At 32.3% G+C, this 21,394-nt stretch overlaps 2 protein-coding genes across 3 annotated transcripts; one reads left to right on the plus strand and one right to left on the minus strand.

Moving 5' to 3' along the window:
- Positions 1–1,179: 1,179 nt before the first annotated feature.
- Positions 1,180–4,450, minus strand: LOC18603935 (Transducin/WD40 repeat-like superfamily protein). Of its 2 annotated transcripts, none has more exons than XM_018116905.2 (3): positions 4,375–4,450; positions 3,905–4,233; positions 1,180–2,870 (listed from the first exon to the last, which is right to left on the minus strand). In XM_018116905.2, the coding sequence occupies exons 2-3, from the start codon at positions 4,224–4,226 to the stop codon at positions 2,149–2,151; spliced, it is 1,044 nt and encodes a 347-aa protein (XP_017972394.1). In that variant the 5' UTR covers positions 4,227–4,233; positions 4,375–4,450; the 3' UTR covers positions 1,180–2,148. The 2 variants fall into 2 exon arrangements, with proteins under 2 accessions (XP_017972394.1, XP_017972393.1); XM_018116904.2 differs by having other exon boundaries at positions 1,750–2,870; positions 3,896–4,233.
- A 7,257-nt stretch (positions 4,451–11,707) lies between these two features.
- LOC18603936 (homeobox protein knotted-1-like 6) lies at positions 11,708–19,484 on the plus strand. The gene is made up of 5 exons (XM_018116897.2): positions 11,708–12,460; positions 12,986–13,108; positions 13,380–13,491; positions 18,883–19,121; positions 19,242–19,484. The coding sequence occupies exons 1-5, from the start codon at positions 12,131–12,133 to the stop codon at positions 19,395–19,397; spliced, it is 960 nt and encodes a 319-aa protein (XP_017972386.2). The 5' UTR covers positions 11,708–12,130; the 3' UTR covers positions 19,398–19,484.
- Positions 19,485–21,394: the final 1,910 nt, after the last annotated feature.

The raw sequence follows: 21,394 nt of genomic DNA on the forward strand, positions 1-21,394 counted from the left end.
ATCTTACGTAAATCGTACACTCAAATTTACAAACATATGGTAAGATTTGAACTCAATAACTTATCAGTTTTACTGTGAGACAGACTAAATTAGGAAAAGATTAATGAATCATCCGAAGATTTAGAGGCAACAATTAAATTCTCAATGATGGTTACTATTCAAAGCTGATTCAGAGAGGCATCATTTTCAACAATGAATGTAAAAGAGAAAAGAGGGCTTTAACAGACAAGGAAGTGTAGGTGTCACCTGGTGAGTTAGGCCCACAGTAGAGTAAGGAAACAAAATGGCAAAGACAGAGAAAGAAGGTGGTTGAGGACCTCATCATTTAAATTGACAAATTGCAGCAGCAGTTTCCAATAAGATAAATTGGTTTTGAAGCACAACCTCAGAAACATTATCTCCTTACCTATTAGCAGTGCCCCTTCCATTCCTCTCCCACGACTCTTTTTTGAGAAAGAACAGAGCAAATATATATATATATAATAGACAATAAGACATGATAGCTATAAGATATAAGACAAAAAGAGAGAATAGTTTTTGCCATGGAGAAATGGACTGATACCAAATGGGCACAGCAAAGCAAGCTGGATTCAACAAGTGCAGTGTTAAAAGAAAAAACCCTAGGTTAGGCATAACATTATTTCAAGAGAATGGGTTAAAAAGAATGGATGGTCATACATTAATTACCAGACAATAGCAATCCAAAAGGTGAACAACTGGCATACATACGGATACAGCCCTTAGGAAGAGGATGCTTTGCAAAATTCCCATGAGCAAAAAGAAGCGTGAACATTTAAATATTCAATGTATTCTAGTACATAGTTGATATGAAATTTACAACTCGATTTTGATATTAATTATCATGGTCCACACCAACTTACAAGATATGTTTATTTTGGCCTATTGAGCTTCACAGTTTTATTCTAAAAATATACGTCTCACAAGTTGAAGATAGTGTGAATATTTAAATATCTAATTGTATTCTAATACACAATTGATATGAGATTTTCATGATTCCCTAAAGAGACCGTGACACTGTTACAATAAGGAAGTTTGAACAAGTTACAAACCCAAGGTCAAGCTGAACCAAATAGCACAAAATAAGATCATTTCAGGCCATCTGAGGCCCATGAACATATGCTTTTTAACACATATTCCAATTTTTCAAATGAAGAATCCTTCGCAAATAAATGTCGGGTACTTAACATTTTGCATAACCCAGAATGTGCAGCATGTTCCTCAGTTGTTTTAATCATTTCTGACAACAGGTGCAGAAAGATTACAAGAATGAACATATTGAATCTTTCAGTATTTAGTCAAGGTATCATCGAATGCAGTAATGAGTTGGCAGATTGTACTGTAACAGAAAGTCACAAAACGGCCAAATCCTTGTTTCCTGGTCGATGCATAAGAAAATAACAAAAGAAAAAGAACAGAACTTTTGAGAAGTAACAGTACCTCGAAGATGGCTTCAAATAGCGAATTATCCTCATGTTGCTAGCTATATCAACTGCAGCATTGGAATCTTATCCCAAAAGAAAAGAACAAAAGGAACAAGGACCGTTTCAGGCCCACCAATTGCCACTACTCACACGTGAATACTCCCCTCCCAAATTTGTAAAAGGCTTTCTAACTGAAGTACTTTAACTGTATGCATTTCAAGGAAGAATGCTCTTGATGCTGTGATACAGGCAAGGCTAAAACCAGTCTTGAGCAGCTCAGCAAAAGAAGCAGACATTTGGATTCCAGTTGAGTATAAACGAAAAAAGGATCAATAACCAAATAATATAGAGAAAGTTATGTCTGCTACATAAGTATTTCAGTGCCGAAAGGTTTTTTAAGATAATGCTCCTAACCTTTTTACTTCCTCTGTAAATCTATACTAATCACACTTTTAAATTCTCCCTGATTAAATAATTGATTGATAGGGTAGCATATGAAAGCCCTCGTTTTAAGGGTAGATGTCTGAGCCCCACTTGACACAGAATTTTCATGCATAATTGCATATCTTGGGCAAAACAACCTGTCATGAATAATTGGAAACAACAAAGATTTGATATGTAGGCAATACATATCTAACTAAGTTTGAAAAAAGATTTTGTAAACCAACATCTTTGGTTCGATGTGAACTCAACGAATGAGATGTCCTTAAATGCAGCAAATATCACTTTTTGGCATCCATATGCGAAGAAGACGGTCATAAAATGAGCAAGTGGCTACAATAGTACTCTTGGTCTTGCCTACTGGTAATAATTTATCTTTTTGCCAATCTGCCCCATATGCAAGCGAGCCATGCTGATTGTAAGTTTCAACAACTTCAGGTTTCTCCCCTCCAATCTTGACAATTGCAAATCCGTTATGCATACAAGCTGCCAAGACCAAGCCTGACACAAAAGGATGGTGCTTGATTCTCCAAACTCCTCCCCCAAGACAAACTGAAGTTTCATTTACTGGCCTTGAGATCGACCTTAGATCCCATACCCTCAAGTACTCGTCATAGCTACCTGTAAGGATGATATTTGGATCACAGCGGCTCTTGGCAATGCAACAAACTCCCATTTTATGGACCTTGGAATTCTGGAATACCATCTGGGCTGGACTATCCCGCATATCCCAACAACTAAATTTGCAGTCATCAGATCCTGTATATACTAACTGTGGTTGTTGAAAGTCGAAGCAAGTTGTCCATAGTTCAAAATCATGTGCCTTCCACTCTTGTAATGTTTCTATTCCAGACTCTACAAGGGAAATTATTGAGACAGAACCATCTGATAGACCAACGGAGATGGATGTGGCCGATGGGTTCCAATCCAGGAAAAGGCACATGGAGGAGCTGATTTTTTCACCACTGACTGCATTAAGAAGGCCTCCTGCATCGAACATAAATAAATTTAAGAAAAAAATAAAATGCATTTATAAAACAAAAAAAATCTAATCTCATGCTCCATAAGCAACATGCTTTCTCTAACAATAGCAATAGAAGAATAATTTTAAATGCGAAGAACTTGATGTAGAATTAAAAATATTAAAAACAATTGTGGAACAGTCCTAAATAAGCAATTGAATTCACATGATCATATCGAATGTGTACAAGCTTAGAATGATAATCAAACTTAATGATGAATAAACTCTCTTCCTCTAGCTGCAGATGCTCACATGACATAGCTTAGGATATATTTGCTCAACAGAGTAATATTGTACATTTTATGGCCATGATTAACTCGAAAAGAGTTAAGGTTAGTTAGCTAAAGCATTAGTCATAGGGCAAAAGTTGTTAAAGTTCACTCAAGCGCCAAAAATATGCTTTCCCCCTTTTATTACCACAGAAACTTTAATTAGATGCATAGCACATTTTGAATCAATTTTACACTACTCCAATGTTTGCCAATCACTCTGTAACAAGGAGCAAAATTTGAAGTAGTAGCAGAAGACGGATGGCAATTTGAACTGAACGCCAGTATTAGCATGCTCTGACACTAACCTAAAGTAGAAAGAAATAATTTTAAAAGTTCATATATGTTTGTATACATGCTACAAGTAAGGGTCTCTAGAGTAAAATTATACCATCAATTCAAGTATCTTATATATTTTTCCCAGTTAATGGAAATTTTTAATACCTAAGCCATAATTACTCCCTTTAAGTCCATTACTATGCATTAAACAACACGATGAAATGAACATTACAGCGTAAAAAGCATGATCTTTGTTTCTTTTCCCCAAATTTTTTTAGTGGTCCTGCTATGGAAGATATTCAATCATTAGAATCTTCAATCCAATGACAACGCGGATTTCCAACCGTAGCAAAGTAAGTTTGATAAAGTATGAATAACTTTCAGTCATCAACACAACAGGACTAACACACACACACACAGCTCCACATAACTTGAAACAATACCTCTACTACCTTCCTCTCCATCAGAGCGACCCTCTAAACTGTAAATTTTCAAGTACCCATCAGCATCAGCTTGAGCAAGGAGAGGACCCACATTGCCTCCGACAGGGCTCCACTTAATATCAAAAATCCCAGCGGTATCCACCCGATGAAACAATTCGAGATTACCCTTTTCAGCATTCACATCAAACAATGAAATACTACCGGCTCGGCTCGGTTGGTCGCCTTCTTGCAGCGTGTAAGTCGAAGCCGCTAGCACGTGTTGGTAACCTTCGTGCGGGCAGAACTCCACGGCATCGGCATTGCCTTCTAAATAGCAATGAGCCACGTCCATTCCTCTACTGCGCATTTCATCAAACAGGTTATAAGCACACAATTGAAAGTTAATTTAACCAGTCAAACAGGGAAAAAAAAAAGAAAAAGGAAAATTTTGGGTTATTATTAGCGCGAAAATGGGAAAAATTAAGAGAATGAGAAAATACCGTTATGTTTGTTAGTTGGAAGTTTTGGAAGTAGGAAAGTTCCAGGGAGGAAAATGATAAGCGCACGGTCAAGGAATGAAGAACAAAGTGGGCCTGACATACGGCCCAAGGACTTTTATTCCAAGTTTATTGGGCCGATTTGGGCCCTGGGGCCGAAGATAATATTAAGAAAAGTGTGCATTAAACTATATATTTGTACTTGAAATTTTTAAATAAATGTTTAATTTTTTATTACATTCATCGAGTTTTTATAATTTTATTTTAAATTAAATAAATACTTATAAATAATAATTTATTAATTATTATTAATTACAATGTCACTTGTCATTTATATGTTAAACATTGCATATTAACATGTTATAATAAATAATAATGATGTGATATTATGACATGATCATGTAATATTTTTTATTTTTCAAATTATGTCACATGGATAAAAATTGAGAAAGGATATTTTGATTAATAACAATTAGTGTAGGATCTTTTTGACTTAAAATAAAAATATAAAAGTTTGATTTGAATGTAATAGAAGACTAATGACTTATTTAAATTTATTTTAAATAATTCAAAAGTTCTTAAAGTAATTATACCTGTATTATTTTACTCAATTATATTTTATTTATCAAATTCTTCCTTTACTTTCTTTGTTCCCATCTCAGCCTCTTTTGTCCTCCTTTTTGTGTTTTTTTATTACTTGTTCACACACACTTGCGCGCACACGCACACATATATATAACATTTTACATTATTGAAAATAAATATCAAAAATAAAATTTTCATTCAAAATACAATAACCTAGAAGTTTTCCTTAACTTTTGTGCCAAATCAAGAATGAATAAATATTTCAATTTGAGATGCTTTCATAATTAATTTATTTTTCTTCCCCTTTATTAGCTTTGTTGCAACTTTTTACCCAAAAAAAGTTACAATACACTCTATAAAATAAAATAAAATAGAATTCAAACACTTATAGTGTGTGTGTTTGTTTCAAAATTTAGTATTAACTATATAAGTTTGGAATAATTGTATCCAAAATAATTGAATGATAAAAACTAGAGCTAGGGTAAAAGGGTTGATCAACACAGTCAATTACTATCTAGTTCAGTAGTTATTACTTAGGGATTGGATTTGACGAGTAAACATGCGTACACACATAGACATATAAATTCGTAAAAATATAAATAAAAATCATACATAAATACACAAATTCATACTCGATTTAGTAATTATTTTTCTCTTTAAAAAGACTAAGATTCAAAGTCAGAATTTCTGTTCCTCTCTTATACCTCTCATATGTACAAGAATAAAAAATTGTGAACAAAGATCATAAATTTATTCTTTTGTATGAGAATCATATAAATTTTGGCCGAAAAGGAAAGATGGCTAGGTTTTGTTTAGATTTAAATCACGTTTCTTAACTCTCATTCGGCCGTTTAAGAAGAGTGTTTGTGTGTTTGCAATTAATCAAAAAGTAGGGCATGGATTCATCATAGTTTAATTGATTGCGTCTAATTAATTAATAAGATAAATATGCATGAACAATACCATAGTATTAAACAATGTGATCACGATGACTTTTAGGGCCTCCACCATGTAATGTCTGCACTAAATTTCATTCCCAAGGCCAGAGGGTTAGGACCGGAGTTTGAATTGTTTAAAGTTTTAGATTCTCATCTATCCAGCCCATGGAAAGGTGGTCAGGGAGTTCTTTTTTTTTTTTTTCTTCTTCTTTTATCCTTTTTTTAGAGTTATTATATGCATGATAAATAGTCTATATCCATAATAGTTTTGAAATGAAAATTTTAAGTTCGAAATCTCTTTATTGCATGAATAAAATGTTTGATTCGGACGGTTAATTTGTTTGTTTTAATAGTATATAGTATTAGATTTGAGTATTAATGATACTTTATCGACGTGATTCAAAATATAAGTTCTTTTCATGTTTCACGTGTTACAATATTTTATAATTTATATCAATGATTTATAGTTTTGAAATGAAAAATTTATGTTTGAAATCTTTCTCTAATGAACAAAATGTTTGATTCAAATAGTTAATTTGTCTGCTTTAATAGTAAATAGTATTACATTCGAGTACTAATGATTGTTCATCGAAGTTATTCAAGATGTAAGTTCTTTCTATGTTGCACCCGTTGTAATGTTGTATAGTTTATATCAACAACATATATAGCTTTGAAATCTCTCTCTTTCTCTTATCAACAAAATGTTCAATTCAAATAGTCAATTTGTTTGTTTCAATAGTAAATAGTATTAGATTCGAGTATTAATAAATTTTTCATCAACATTATTCACAATGTAATTGTTCAATTTATATCAACAATATATAATTTCAAAATGAAAGTTTAAAGTTTAAAATGCCTCTCGTATGAACAAAATGTTTGATTCTAGTAATTAGTTTATTTATTTTATTAATAAATAATATTAACTTTGAATATTAATAATGTAAGTTCTTTCTGCGTTGTGCATATTGTAATATTGCATTTGAAATCTCTTTCTCATATGAATAAAATTTTTGATCTAAACAATTAGTTTGTTCAATTCATCAACAAATAGAATCAATTTCGATTATCAATGAGTCTCCATTAACGTTATTTAAAATGTAAGTTCTTTTCTTATTGCGTATCTATCTGTCTCTAATTCGATTTATATCCAACACAAAAAAAGAAAATTCTTGCTCTTTTAATTGTAAAAGTAAAAAATAAAATATCCGAATATTTAGTTTGAGGAAAAATTCAAGCCATCATTAATTGAAAAAAAATGAATTTAAATATAGAGAGGATAAAAAAATAATTTACATTTATTGATAGCTCAGCAATTGCAAATTTAATTATCCCACTTGCTTGGGCAGAATAGTGCATGGCTGGATTAACTTAAAGATGCCGTACAAGTCCAATGGGGGGAAGAAGCAAATTCCTATCGTGTGATCCACACACGACCTAGATTCCCTTTAGAATTTCTCCCCTCATTTCCTTCGACCTTTGTAGGTTCAAATTTCAATGACGTTGATTATTCTTCTCCCTTCATTCTCAACCTTCCAACCTTTCACCCCTTCTGTGACTTCAAACCCACGAAAATCATGCCATCAGATAAAGAAATAATTAAAAATTAAATACACATTAATCAATATAATGGACGGTTTAATTAAAAAATAATAAATCTCACTTACATTTCAAGTGATATCTTATGATTTTTTCCTTCGTTAATGTCACCTGAATATATTTTTTTTTTCAATTTACTACTTTGTGAATAATTTCTGTTCTTATAAGAAGTTAGATTGCTAATTTTACTAAATAAAAATCTTAAAATATCTTCAACTCCAAGTTAATCTATTTGTTCACATATATTCATTTTTTTTCTCACTTGACACAACATTTTGTGGATAATTTTTGTTCTCATGAGAGATTAAGCTATTAATTTTACTGAAGAAAAATAGCAAAAATATCCTTAACTCAAAATTAATCTATTTGTTGGCATTTAAAGATAATTTTTTGCTAGTTTATTGAGAAATATTAATCGTTTAACCTTTCGTGGAGATAGAAATTATTCACAGAATACTAATTAAAAAAAATACATGAAGTGTTAATAAAAAAATTCATAATATATTATGTAAAACAATTGAAATCACAAAAGACATAAATAGAGTTTACCCTTAATCAATTAAATCACATTTGCTTAAAATAAGCTTAATTTGTAAAGAACTAGTATATATATAAGATCAGCATATATAAAGTCAATTTGTCAGCTTATGGTTATAGTTGAGTCCAAGGGAACAAAGGAAAAGGTAGGCATTAGTTCAGTTCCATGGGTGTTCTTTTTGCATTTATTTATTTATAAATTAAAAGTCACATCCCCTAAGTTTACTAAGAATGATGATGAAAATTTTGATTAGGGAAAAAAAAACTTAAATTAAAGTTAAAGTGGAAGAATAACTGCAATTATATTGCATGATGAACATTTGTCCTATCAGAATCAAAGGTACTTTTGTAGTAATTTAACAAGACAATTTCACTCACGGCTCATGATTCCACTAGCCCATAGGCGACTTCTTCCCACTACTATACTTATTGTTTTATTTTTTTAATTTATATTATATAATATAGATGTATATAGAGAGATGGTTAATTTAAATACTTAAAATTTCAAACTTCGAATGTATTATTTTAAATATACGAGGATATATAAGAATGGATGTATACTAATGAACATACGAGGATATATAAGAATGAATGTATGCTAATTAACATAATGGTTATACGTAAATATCAAGTAAATTTTGTGTAATCTTTAATTTTTATTCATAATTTATAAAGATTGATTTTTAAAATTTCATTAATTTTGTCAACTGTCATTAAAATTTTACACAATCGATCACCTTAACATTATGTGAATCATTACGTGGATGTTCACATGGTAAAACAAGTGAGTTAAGTTGTCATTGGTGTCTAGGTGGTAAAAAGGTGAACTCTATTAATTTTTTAAGGTGAAATTAATAAGATGTAATGTAAGAAATTTATGAGTTGTTGTGACAATGTTATTATTGATTTTTAACAATAATTGATGATATAAATAGATTTGAAATATCATTAAGATTAAAAATATTATACAAGAATTACATACAATCAGAGTCCACCTAACAATTTTTAAATTTTTATATTTACTTTTATTTTTTTGAAATTTTTAATTTCGTCCTAATAAAAATTTTAAAATTTTTTTAACATATTTTTATTTTTTAAAAATTTTAAAATTTTACTTTTATAATAATTTTTTATTTGATGAGATATCCCATAACAATGAGTCAACAATTAATTTTAGTAGACTTTAGAATTACAAATAAAACTTATTGCAATAAAATTATATCCAAACCCTACTTCTCAAAATCTCACAACTATCCCTTCTTGTTCTCTTTTCTTCTTACCAAATAGAAACAAAGAGTCATTTTTTCCTTACACTTTTTTATTTGAGCATTCTCTGTGCATAAAACCTCTAGTTAATAACTTAAATTTCATATCACGATAATTGATAAGTTTAGTTTATTTACTGTTATTTTATTTTTAATGTTGTCAACTTTAAATTTTTTCTTTATTTAATAGTTTCTATTTAGTGATTTTGATTTAGAGTTTACTGTTTTAATCATTTTTTGTTGAAAACAACAAAGCAAGGATTTGATTAAATACCTAAAGTTAGTTATTACTTATTTATTTAGGGATTGTTTGATTGTTTTCTTGCAAATTATTTGTTTTTTTTTTTTTGCTTAGATTATTGTAAAGAATTAAGTTTTTTATTCGTTGATTGTTTCTTCATTGAATTGTTGATTGATATTGTATTTAATTTTGTGATTGAGTTTAGGGAATTGCTTTCCATTAAATTGTTTTATTTTTTAATTTATATTATATAATATAGATGTATATATATAGAGAGATGGTTAATTTAAATACTTAAATTTTCAAACTTCAAATGTATTATTTTGAACATATGAGGATATATAAGAATGGATGTATACTAATGAACATACGAGGATATATAAGAATGAATGTATGCTAATTAACATAATGGTTATATGTAAATATCAAGTAAATTTTGTGTAATCTTTAATTTTTATTCATAATTTATAAAGATTGATTTTTAAAATTTCATTAATTTTGTCAACTGTCATTAAAATTTTACACAATCGATCACCTTAACATTATGTGAATCATTACGTGGATGTTCACATGGTAAAACAAGTGAGTTAAGTTGTTATTGGTGTCTAGGTGGTAAAAACGTGAACCCTATTAATTTTTTAAGGTGAAATTAATAAGATGTAATGTAAGAGATTTATGAGTTGTTGTGACAATGTTATTTTTGATTTTTAACAATAATTGATGAAATAAATAGATTTGAAATATCATTAAGATTAAAAATATTATACAAGAATTACGTACAATCAGAGGCCACCTAATAATTTTAAAATTTTTATATTTACTTTTATTTTTTTGAAATTTTTAATTTCTTCCTAATAAAATTTTTAAAATTTTTTTAACATATTTTATTTTTTTGAAATTTTATAATTTTACTTTTATAATAATATTTTATTTGATGAGAAATCCCAGAACAATGAGTCAACAATTAATTTTAATAGACTTTAGAATTACAAATAAAACTTATTGCAATAAAATTATATCAAAACCCTACTTCTCAAAATCTCACAACTATCCCTTCTTGTTCTCTTTTCTTCTTACCAAATAGAAACAAAAAGTCATTTTTTCCTTACACTTTTTTATTTGAGCATTCTTTGTGCATAAAACCTCTAGTTAATAACTTAAATTTCATATCACGATAATTGATAAATTTAGTATAGTTACTGTTATTTTGTTTTTAATGTTGTCAACTTTAAATTTTTTTTTTATTTAATAGTTTCTATTTAGTGATTTTGATTTAGAGTTTACTGTTTTAATCATTTTTTGTTGAAAACAACAAAGCAAGGATTTGATTAAATACCTAAAGTTAGTTATTACTTATTTATTTAGGGATTGTTTGATTGTTTTCTACAAATTATTATTATTTTTTTGTTTAGATTATTGTAAAGAATTAAGTTTTTTATTCGTTGATTGCTTCTTCATTGAATTGTTGATTGATATTGTATTTAATTTTGTGATTAAGTTTAGGGAATTGCTTTCCATTAAATTGTTTATTGATAGCACTTAATATTTTTTAGGGTATTGCTTTCTATTAAAATTTTTGTTATTATATTTATTAATTTTTATCTGTTATTAAAGTTTATTTAGGAATTGAGATTATTGTCATTATTAAATAATTTATTATTATAGTAGTTAGTTATTTTAAGTAAATTATTAAAATTAATTCTTTGAATAATTTTAAAGATTTCTGAATTATGAAAATAAATTATCATGAGTAATAAGAGAATTGAATTTTATTTCAAGAAAATGAGTATTTCACAAAATGTTAATACTCCTGTGTCTTCATCCTTCCAAACATAAATTCCTTACTCCGTCACTGCGTAGAATCAATGTATTGACTTATAAGTATCTGTAATAAATGTCACAAAATTACCATAATATTGGACATACAGCGTAGGGTAGCATCACGTCACATGTACATATCTCAACTCATTACTACTACCATGCAATTGATAATTAAAGTCCTTCATCAAAATAGAGATACTAAAATAGTTCAATTCCATTGTACCAGAAATAGAGCATTTATAGTAAGTGTTTGATGGTCAAGAACAGAAGGTGAAGCAAACGCGGCATGTAACAGCGTGGAGTGAAGAATAAGCTTGGAAAGAAGGTTTTAACTCAGGGCCAGGCCAGAGGGCAGGGGGGGCAGGTTCAGTCTCAGAGCTTCTCCTTGTTTGTACGCTAAAAAATTCTTGAAACCACACACTCTCCCAAAACCCCAAAGGCCCTTTTCTATCCTTCACTTGCTTCCTCCGTTTCCACTTTCATTTCAATCATTATAAACACAGCAAATGACCATTCAAATTAATTAACAAATGCTTTTAATTCTCTGGTCTTTTCTTTATCTTTGCTTCTCTTTTCCCTAGTAAAAAAGAGAAAAAAGTTTGCCACTGTTTCTTTTCACTGCTACTTATTCTCTTTCTTTCTCTCTCTCTCTGTAATAAGCTACAGAAAACGATTCTTTACAGACCACATCTCTAAGCTTTCTTGCTTTGTTTCTTTCTTCTGTGCATCAATATCATCATCATCGTATTCCTGGTTTGTTTGTCTTAAAAGCAATCATGGAGGAACTGTACGGTTTCCATTCCTCGGCTACCACAGCTGTTTACTCCATGGACACCCAACCGGCCGCCGACAACATGTTAAGTCCTCCTGGAAACTACCCGGCTGGTTTTCCGTCTCATACGGCTGCTGCTACTGCTTTTGTGGAGCACATGTTTGGGTCAGGCCAGTTGTTGTCTGGCTCGTCTGGGATATCGGATGCTGATTCAATGGTTGCTGAGATTCAAAGAGGTGGCTGTGAAGAAGAGGTTTCTAGTGCAATTAGGGCTAAGATTGCCTCTCACCCTCTTTACCCTAAACTTCTCCAAGCCTATATTGATTGCCAGAAGGTATTAATATATATGTTTGGATGTTGAGAAACTGGTGATGGAAAACACAAGAAAAAGAGAGAAAAAGTAGTGAACTCCTCATGTATCTCAGTAGAAGCTGGAAAGACTTGAATTTAAGAGGGTTGGGGAGTGGGTGAGGAAAAGATGGTGCTCGTTTTTGCACATTTATAGTTAACTTTTAGCGATAGATTCTGTTACGTTTTTATAAGGTTTCAGTGTACTTGAAAGAGTCTTGGGCTTTAGCATTTGCATGTGCTCTTCTGGTAGATTTCTTCTTTGTAGCTGCTAAAATTTATCCTTTTCATGCCAGTTTTCAGCTAATAACTCAACTTTCCCGCCGTCTTTACTATTTTTGTTCCTTTTCAATCCGTTTTGTAGGTTGAATCTTGCACAGTAACTCAGTTTGCAAAGAGAAATAGCTTATCCCATCCCCCACCTTCCTTCCAAGAAAAACAAAAGAAATGGAAGGGAAAAGATGCGCTTTGACAGACAAGTTTCTGAAATTTGGGTTCTTTTTTGTTTCAGGTGGGAGCACCGCCGGAGATAGCCAAAATGTTAGATGAAATCAGTGGAGAAAGCGACGTTTGCAAGAGAACCGCCTTGGTTCCTACTTGCTTGGGTGCCGATCCCGAGCTTGATCACTTCATGGTTTCTCTTTATTCCCTCTCATTTCTTTTACTCAAAGCCACACCCAAACCCTTATAACAACCTTCCATCAGCCCTAAACCCTAATAAAAAATCATTCCAACATGCTTGTAAATCTCTTCAATGGGTAGCTTCCCTTTTTTTTAAACCACAAAAATTTGGGTTTTTGTTTTATCTTTGAAAAGATTTAGACTTTGTATTCTCAGTTCTTGAAGCTGCTGCTAAGCTTCAATCCATTTCCTCATTTGACTTTCATTTTTTTTTTGTTGGGAAGGAAACCTACTGCGATTTGTTGCTCAAGTACAAATCAGATCTGTCAAAGCCATTTGATGATGCTACCACGTTTCTCAACAATATTAAAACGCAGCTTTCTCATCTCTGCAATGGTAAAATTTACTGCTACTTCCACAACCAGTTACCTTTTCTGCTCTCTTTCTCTAGCATGCTCGGTTTTCTTATTTTATCCTTTTCTCTTTGCAGTATGTTTCTGTTTTCGAATTTTCTATTCCAGTTTGTTGGTTTTTGTGCTGTTCATTATTTTTATTTATTCATTTATCGGCATCGATCTTGCTGAGTTAATTCTATGTGATCGCATGGAGGACAATAGGCGCAGGTTAGCAAAAACCTAGCGCATTTTAGCAGCTTAATTAAACTCATAACAGCTTTCTTAGCTAAGGGGTTTTTTTTTTCCCCTTTTGGGTGAATAAATATTTCTAAATATTTTCCATGTTCTTTTCATAACCAGTAAGACACCCAATTTTCTCATGTAGGTGTGGCACAAAATGCATAAGAAGGTCTTCCTTTTCTTTTTAAATTACTCTCGAATTAATTTAATTACTCCTTAGTCTTGCAAAACTATTCTTCTATTAACATTCAATCATGTAATTCAAACCACTTCTTGCCAATTTCAATTTTTAAGTGATATTGGATAACAATGAAGCTGTCCTTGTTGCAGTTGAGAAACCAATTTTATTTTTTTAGTAATCCATTTTGTGAATTGGAGGCTTCTGTTAATTAGGGTGTAGTTATTGTAATTATAGGTTGTATATCGAATCCTTGATATTTTAGTGTTTGTAGATACTGTGATTTTAGTTTTTCCCAATTGTCTTAATTAAAAACCATTCTCGGTATGGTATATATAAACATATAAACACGGCATTCGTTGTGAGTAATTACAGAAACAAGATTAACCATCCTATTATTGTTCATTTTTGGAGCATTGTTATGTGAATGGAAACAGATTTTTCATTTCATGTTATTGCTCTTTCATTTGGTTTTGAAAAGTGCATTTACAAACTCCTAGCCTTATGAAGCCAGTTCTAAGTCTATCCTTATTTTATGAGAACAAAATAGTGTTTAAGCTGAGGCATTCTTTGGCTCTCAAGATGGAATGCACCTTAGTTACTAAAGTGGCAAAAGGACTAGGATAAACATGCTTTTCCATAGATGAGGGAAGAGGAAATTACATAACGGTGTCCTTGGGAGTTTAGAATGCAACACATAAATAATTTTCCTAAAGGTAAGTACATCCAATGGACATTAATATAACCGAGTTCTTGGCCATTGCAATAGAATAACCCAAATTTTTTTCCTCTCACTTAGCTGCAATGGTTACTAAAATGGTCCATCATGAAATAAAGTTAAATGATAATCTGCATGTTTTCTATGGAATAGTTAGTCATTGCTTTTGCTGTGTGGGCACATGCATTTGGTCTATCACTTAATTCATGTTTAAAGAACCTGTTGTTATGAATGCATCTCTTTTCCTATTTGTAATGGCATTGTCCCATAATTATGTCTGATGTTTGTTTATTAGTGTCCTAATATTGCATGAGCTGCAGTACTTTCTCTGGGCCTGCTAAATGTTTCTTTGCACATAAAAGAAACTGATTGGGAATAGTTTCAAGCAGTTTCATGTGTATAAAATACAACCTGATCTGAAAGAGACTCCCTTTTCCAGGATCACCCTCATCATCTGTAGGGCCTTATAGAATATTGTAATGAGCACAAGATATCAATAGACTCAAGTACCCTGTGTTAGGTTTCCAAAGTATTACATTTGCTGTGGGGTATTGATCTAATCTTCAATTCCTTCCTTTTACTTCTACTCATTGCTTCTGATTTCCTATTTTTAAAGCTAGTTTGTGTTATTAAATAAGAGTCGATTCGATAGGCTTTTGCAGTTGGTACAGATAGACTTTGTCTCCAAAATGTTATTTTAGTAATACTTTCGTGTGGTCAAGGCGACAATGGCATCCATATTGTATTGTCTCAAGCTATTTTTAGCATCACTTAAAGAGAAAGCTGCTTTATTGCATGGTACTTTTAGTTGTGCGGCTTGGAGGTTATGGATTTGGTTTGAGTACGAGGATTTTGAATGTGGAGAACCAGCAATAAATATAATGTAGGAGCTGGCATGCGCGAACCTAAAGTTCAAGTTTTGAAAGAGGACATTTTGGTGGAAGCATATGACTGGTTGGATCTTGAAGATCATTGGCAGGCTTTATGCCCTTCAGTTAATTGCATGATTAAGAGGTTCTTCTACTTTTATTTTGCAACATTAGGGTACTTTAGTCATACCTTCACTGCATTCTTGTCTACTGGATAGATACCACACTGTAGCAGCACATGTTACTATTTTAATACATGGAATAATTGAACTACTACACGAAAAACGATAGTTTGCCAGTGTAGAAATTTGTAGTTTATCACCTTAGTGTATGTATGCAAATTTTTCTGTTACAAACATCCAGTGCTTTTGATCAAGGTGATTAAATATCAGTCTTTTATATGCGTATTCCCAATACGAAGTCATAAAGTGTCTAAAGATTTAACTGTTTCCAAATTTCTAGTTGTGTTATATTATTTTCAAACTCTCAACATGCACCTGTTTTAGATGTTCATTTGTAGTTATTAATGCAAAAAAGCATTTTGACATTATTGTTTTGGCTTGTTTATGATCACTGCGTTACTGCCTTTTCCTTGGTTTTCATCTCTGGTGGTTAAGGGTATAGGCATTTGGTTAGGTTGCAATCTCATCGTGAGAAGTATTTTGTGGATATTGCGTCTACATAGAGTGGATGATTGCAAATAATTTGGGTCTTATAATTATGATTTACCTACTTATTTGTTGAAACCTGGTTGATGTCTCCTGAAGAGTGCTCAGTTCATAACAAATATTTGCACATTTTAGTTTTCTTTATTCCTTTTATATTCTAAAATAGTTAGGAAATGCATTATTAAGTGAACCTTTTCGTTAAATAATATGAGCTCAGGTTACTCACACACACTCACAACCATAGGTGTGTATGAGACTAAAAGGGGCTTTGATTTATGACACTAAGCTAGCTTCTTGTAATATTTCCATTTGCTGCATGTGAACTATATAACTTAAATATATTCATTTTCGGCATAATTAAAGATACTTCTGTTTTCCATCCGATCACATAATTCCTTGTTATTAAAACTTTTAATTCATGATTTATGTTTCTCATTTTATTCTTAGCAATTGTCCTTAATCTCCCTATTACAGTTTCATTTTCAAAAGTCAAAAGGCTGATTAATTTCATAGATAGTATGTAGATATATATATAGTGATAATATGATGTTATGCAGCAAAATTTATTTCTTTTCTGATGTAGACATCCTATTATGGGTTACTTTGTAGTATTTATCAACAATTAGGGACATAATTAAGCTTTTAAACTAATCTCTTGCCTTTTTTAGTTTTTCACATTATTATCTTATAAACTCAGTGAAGTTTTAAAACTCCGCAATTGAGTATATATTCTTGTCACGTGTCTATTTTACTTATATAAGAAAATTAATAAGTTAACATAACGGCTTTAATGAAAATGTGACAAGCATATAAACATGCGCACGGAGTTTCTAAAACTCTGCTATCAGCGTATGGGATACTTTTAGTATTAAATTTTTCTGCTTCATCCAAATAAATTTTGAGGGTAAGATAATTGTCTGATTAAGCAGCTGGGCTTTAGGGGGAAGGGGAAATGTCTACTATTAAGTTTGTCCAGGTTTTTTTGATGCTCACCATACTAGTACTTGGTTGGCATGAGTGCTTAACACCAATGGCATTATCATTTTTACAATACTAGTGCCTACCGCTAAAGCTTTTATCTGTTTTATTAGATTATGATTAGGGTTGTGTAAATTTATGAATGTGCTACTGTGTTCACAGAATTTTTCATCTTCAATCCCAAAACTCGATGTAAATGGAAGTTGGACATCTTTGTGGTCATCATAGAACCAAAGCATGTGAAGGAGCTTTGGGGTTCCTTTATATATATATATATATGTATATATATGAAGGTGCTTTGTGTTCGTTGTTTTAACGTTTCGATTTTCAAGTAGAATCGAATTGTATACCGAGATCAACACATAAATAAGTCATGCATATAGAATATATTTCATCCATTTGCATTTCAGACGTGAAAATGAGTTAAGGTCCATGTTGAACTTGGAGCATAATTTTGCATGCAGTGAGGTTCTCTCTCTCTCTCCGCCACTCATCAAATTCCTGGGTTGAAGTTTTTTCTCTTAAGTCACTGGCTTTTTCTTCCATCTGTATATTTTTTGTTTATAGTGTGCGTAGATTTTAGATTCTGTTGGCCTTGCATTTATTTTTTTGGTGGTGGAAGTGGTCATAAATGGACTGAACACTGAAGAGAGCCCCGCGCCCCCAGCTCCCCCCTCCCCCGTAGGAGCCGCTGCAGACAGCTTTTGAGAATTGAATATGACTGCCAGAACCTGCCTCGTCTCTTCGGCTAGCCAATTCCCAAGGCTGAGGATTCTGATCACACGTGCCATGTAAAAACTCCATGGGAAAACGACGACATGGTAGCCAACCATAAACCTAAAGAAAGAAACCTTTACCCCTTTCCAAGGCTGAGGGAAATTGCTGAGTTTGCATAAAAAAAACACTGTACTTTGAATCAACCCAACTTTTTAACTTTTTATTTGTTTATTTTTTTTGTCATTTTGAGTTTCTTGCTGAACTGAGTGTTTGACAGGAGCAGGGAGATTTGAAATGCCAAAAGCAGTGCGTGCCTTGCGGGTTACTACTGCACACGCACGCAGAGGCAGGCTCAGCTCTTTTTCTCTTTCTCTTTCCCTCTTTCTTTTTTGACTGTCGCGAACAGCTCTGCAAAGAAACTCCACCCTGAACTCTGACTTGGATACGACATAACGAACGCCTCCACCATCTTTTTCTTCTCTCTCTCACTCTTTATCTGCAGTTTTACTTAGGAAATGAATGTGGGGTCCCCTAACCTGTGTTACATCACATCCTGGGAGAAACATGGATGGTTTCCCTCCATGTGGTTTCTGTCTTCTGGCCCTTTACCCCATTTGGGTTTTGGTCTTTTCCTTGCCCCCCTAAGAAAGAAAAATTGATAAAAGACAGGGGTAATGGACCTAAGTCTTTTGGTTTGGTTGGTTGGTTTTAATGGACTTACCTCCAAAGACCTCAAGGTGGGCCTTTTTCCTGTCTGGTCTGCTTTGTGAAACTTCATGTCCATGTGTTTTAGGTAATGTCCTTATTTGATATCTGGGCTTGGCTCTGGTTTTGCTTTTGTTGGGACAATTGGAAAACATGGTTTGTCTTAGTTTTGTTTCCTAATCAAATCTAGGCAGCATGGTGTTTTGTTTTGTTGGCTACAATTACCTTTGTATCTTGGAATGTGTTGGTTGCATGTATAAATTACAGCCTATGGAAGATCTTGTACCTTTCTGCTGTTTGATCATCCTGGTCTTACTAGATGAAGCTGCTGGATCATCCGAAGATGGCTTCAGTGGAGGGGAGATGGAAGCACTGGAGGATTACCAGATAAACGAAGACCGCGAATTGAAAGAGAAACTCTTACGGAAGTATAGTGGTTATATTAGCACACTTAAGCATGAATTTTCGAAAAAGAAGAAGAAAGGAAAACTACCGAAAGAAGCAAGGCAAATTTTACTTGACTGGTGGAATGTTCACTACAAATGGCCATATCCCACGGTAAATTATGTAGAGTGCGTGTACATCAGTAAAAATTTTACTTTATTCTGCTTAAGAAGAATAAGAAAATATCATATCATTTTGTTGCAACTTACTTTTGTCAATATATGATTTATGCAGGAGGCAGACAAGGTTGGCCTTGCTGAGGCAACAGGACTAGACCAGAAACAGATAAACAACTGGTTTATAAATCAAAGGAAACGCCACTGGAAACCATCAGAGAACATGCAAATTGCTGTGATGGACAGTTTATGTGGACCATTTTTTCATGAATGACTAAGGGGATGCCTCTGTCTTGCTTTGTACATTCTTGAACCTGAAACCTTGCTGATGTCGAATGAAATGTTTATCTTCATTGTCTAATCGCTTGATAGTTGGTTTCTGCTGTGCATTTCGAAGTCTAATTTTCAACAAAAGAATTTGTGTTACTTGATATTTGTCGTCCAAGATAATCCGATTGCAGTGACGAAAATGATCTATGAAGCAGGTGCTTCAGGGGTAAAGAAGAGCTGGAAATGACAACGAACTGAAGTAACAAGTCCTGAATCATTCTTTAAACTGGTTTCTAAGAGAGCGTGAATGTGTTCAGGTTCCTAGCCAGTTTTGATAGCAGTTTTCCTCTAAAAATTCTCATGATACTCCCTAGGATGGTCTGATATTTGACGCAGGCAATATCCTGAATTTTTGAGTTTTAAATTTACAAGTTTTTGCGTATTGAGGCAGCAACTGCCAATGATTTCAAACAGCTACTCATTACTTAGTAGCCCTTACCATTGCTTAAGCTAGTGGAAGCCGTGGAAGTCAACTCTACAGAACTCTTTGGTATACATTGCAGAAAAAAAAAATCATTCTACCATGATCATAGAATGCATGCATTATTCAAAACATCGGGTTTTGAAAACATTCAAAAAATCGAAGTGCGAATTCTCCAAAGAAATTTAACAACAAATACAAGGTCATAAATAGCAACAACAGACACGGGCAGGTTTTGTTGGTAACTCAAAGCTAAAATCTTAGAAACTCGAGACTTAGAAGAAGATTTGTCGGCAATTGCTTTGTTATAGTCAAATAGTGCAATTCCTCTTATTGTGGTCAGAATTTATTTCCCTGCATGTGTGAGCTATGCAGAAACCCAAACTACTATAAACCCAAAACTTTGCAGAATATTAGACAAGATTTGGGCTGTTTTCTTTCTTTCTTTCTTTCTTTTTTGCTTATCTGTAGAGTAATTTCTTGTGATTAATTAGCATGATGGCAAGCAATAATACCATCTGTCAACAAGGAGTACAACAACTTGATTTCAAGCATGAGATAGAGAGTAGTAATATGAGGAAATAAGGAAGGAACCAATCATTTTGCTTTGAACTTTGCCCAAACATTCTTTAATCTTTGTGTTTTTGATTAGTGTATAGCAAATTTATCAGATAGTTTGTTTCTTGCACTTTAATTATGTCTATATGGATACAAATCAGTCACACATCAAAGCTTCCTGTTCAAGGAACATGTCATTATTGAGCCTTACCATAGTTTGCGAAATCTTGGTATCATTACAAGGCAATTTACATTTCACCATTTTTAAGTTATTTTTTGGGATTTTCCCTTTTTTTTTAAAAAAAATAAATGTAAAATAAAATAGAGGAAAGATATCTCTTGCCATAATAAATATCTAGCAATAAGACTATTAGAGATAGAATAACAAAGAAGATAATAACTCAAAATTGATAAGGACGAATCTCATGTCCCGAGCCTTTTTTATTATTTAGTAAGTGTTTTCATTTATAACTAAATTTTAAATTGAATACTCGTTTTAAAAATTGAACATGATATTGACTTTGCGAATTTCAATAATGAACTTGATTATAATAAAAACATTTATTTACGATTTATGTCACGTTTTAAATTCATATTTCATATCTGTTTCATCGAACCACCACTTCTGTGCTAAAATTTTTTTGGACATTTCAGCTCAATTTTTCAAATTAAAGAAATACCAAGAAACACAATGGAAAAAGGAAAAGAAAAATAAAATAAGAGTAAAAAAGAGGAGAAAAAAAAAATCTATTGCACGTCTTGGAAGTAGTCCCACTTTGGCGGCTGATTGGGAACCAAACGCAGATGTGAAATGTAGGCCTCCCTAACTCTGTCTGGTATCAAGGAGGATCACAGCCAAATGCATTGAAGCAATTGTCTAAAAATGGCCTAAAGAAAGCGAAGAGAAACGAAATTCAGTTCATTTATCCCTTTTTTGCTTTCTTCGTTTTGCTATCTTCCCC

The sequence above is a fragment of the Theobroma cacao genome, chromosome 3, assembly GCF_053813885.1.
Source record: "Theobroma cacao isolate CCN51 chromosome 3, ASM5381388v1, whole genome shotgun sequence".
Lineage (NCBI taxonomy): Eukaryota > Viridiplantae > Streptophyta > Magnoliopsida > Malvales > Malvaceae > Theobroma > Theobroma cacao.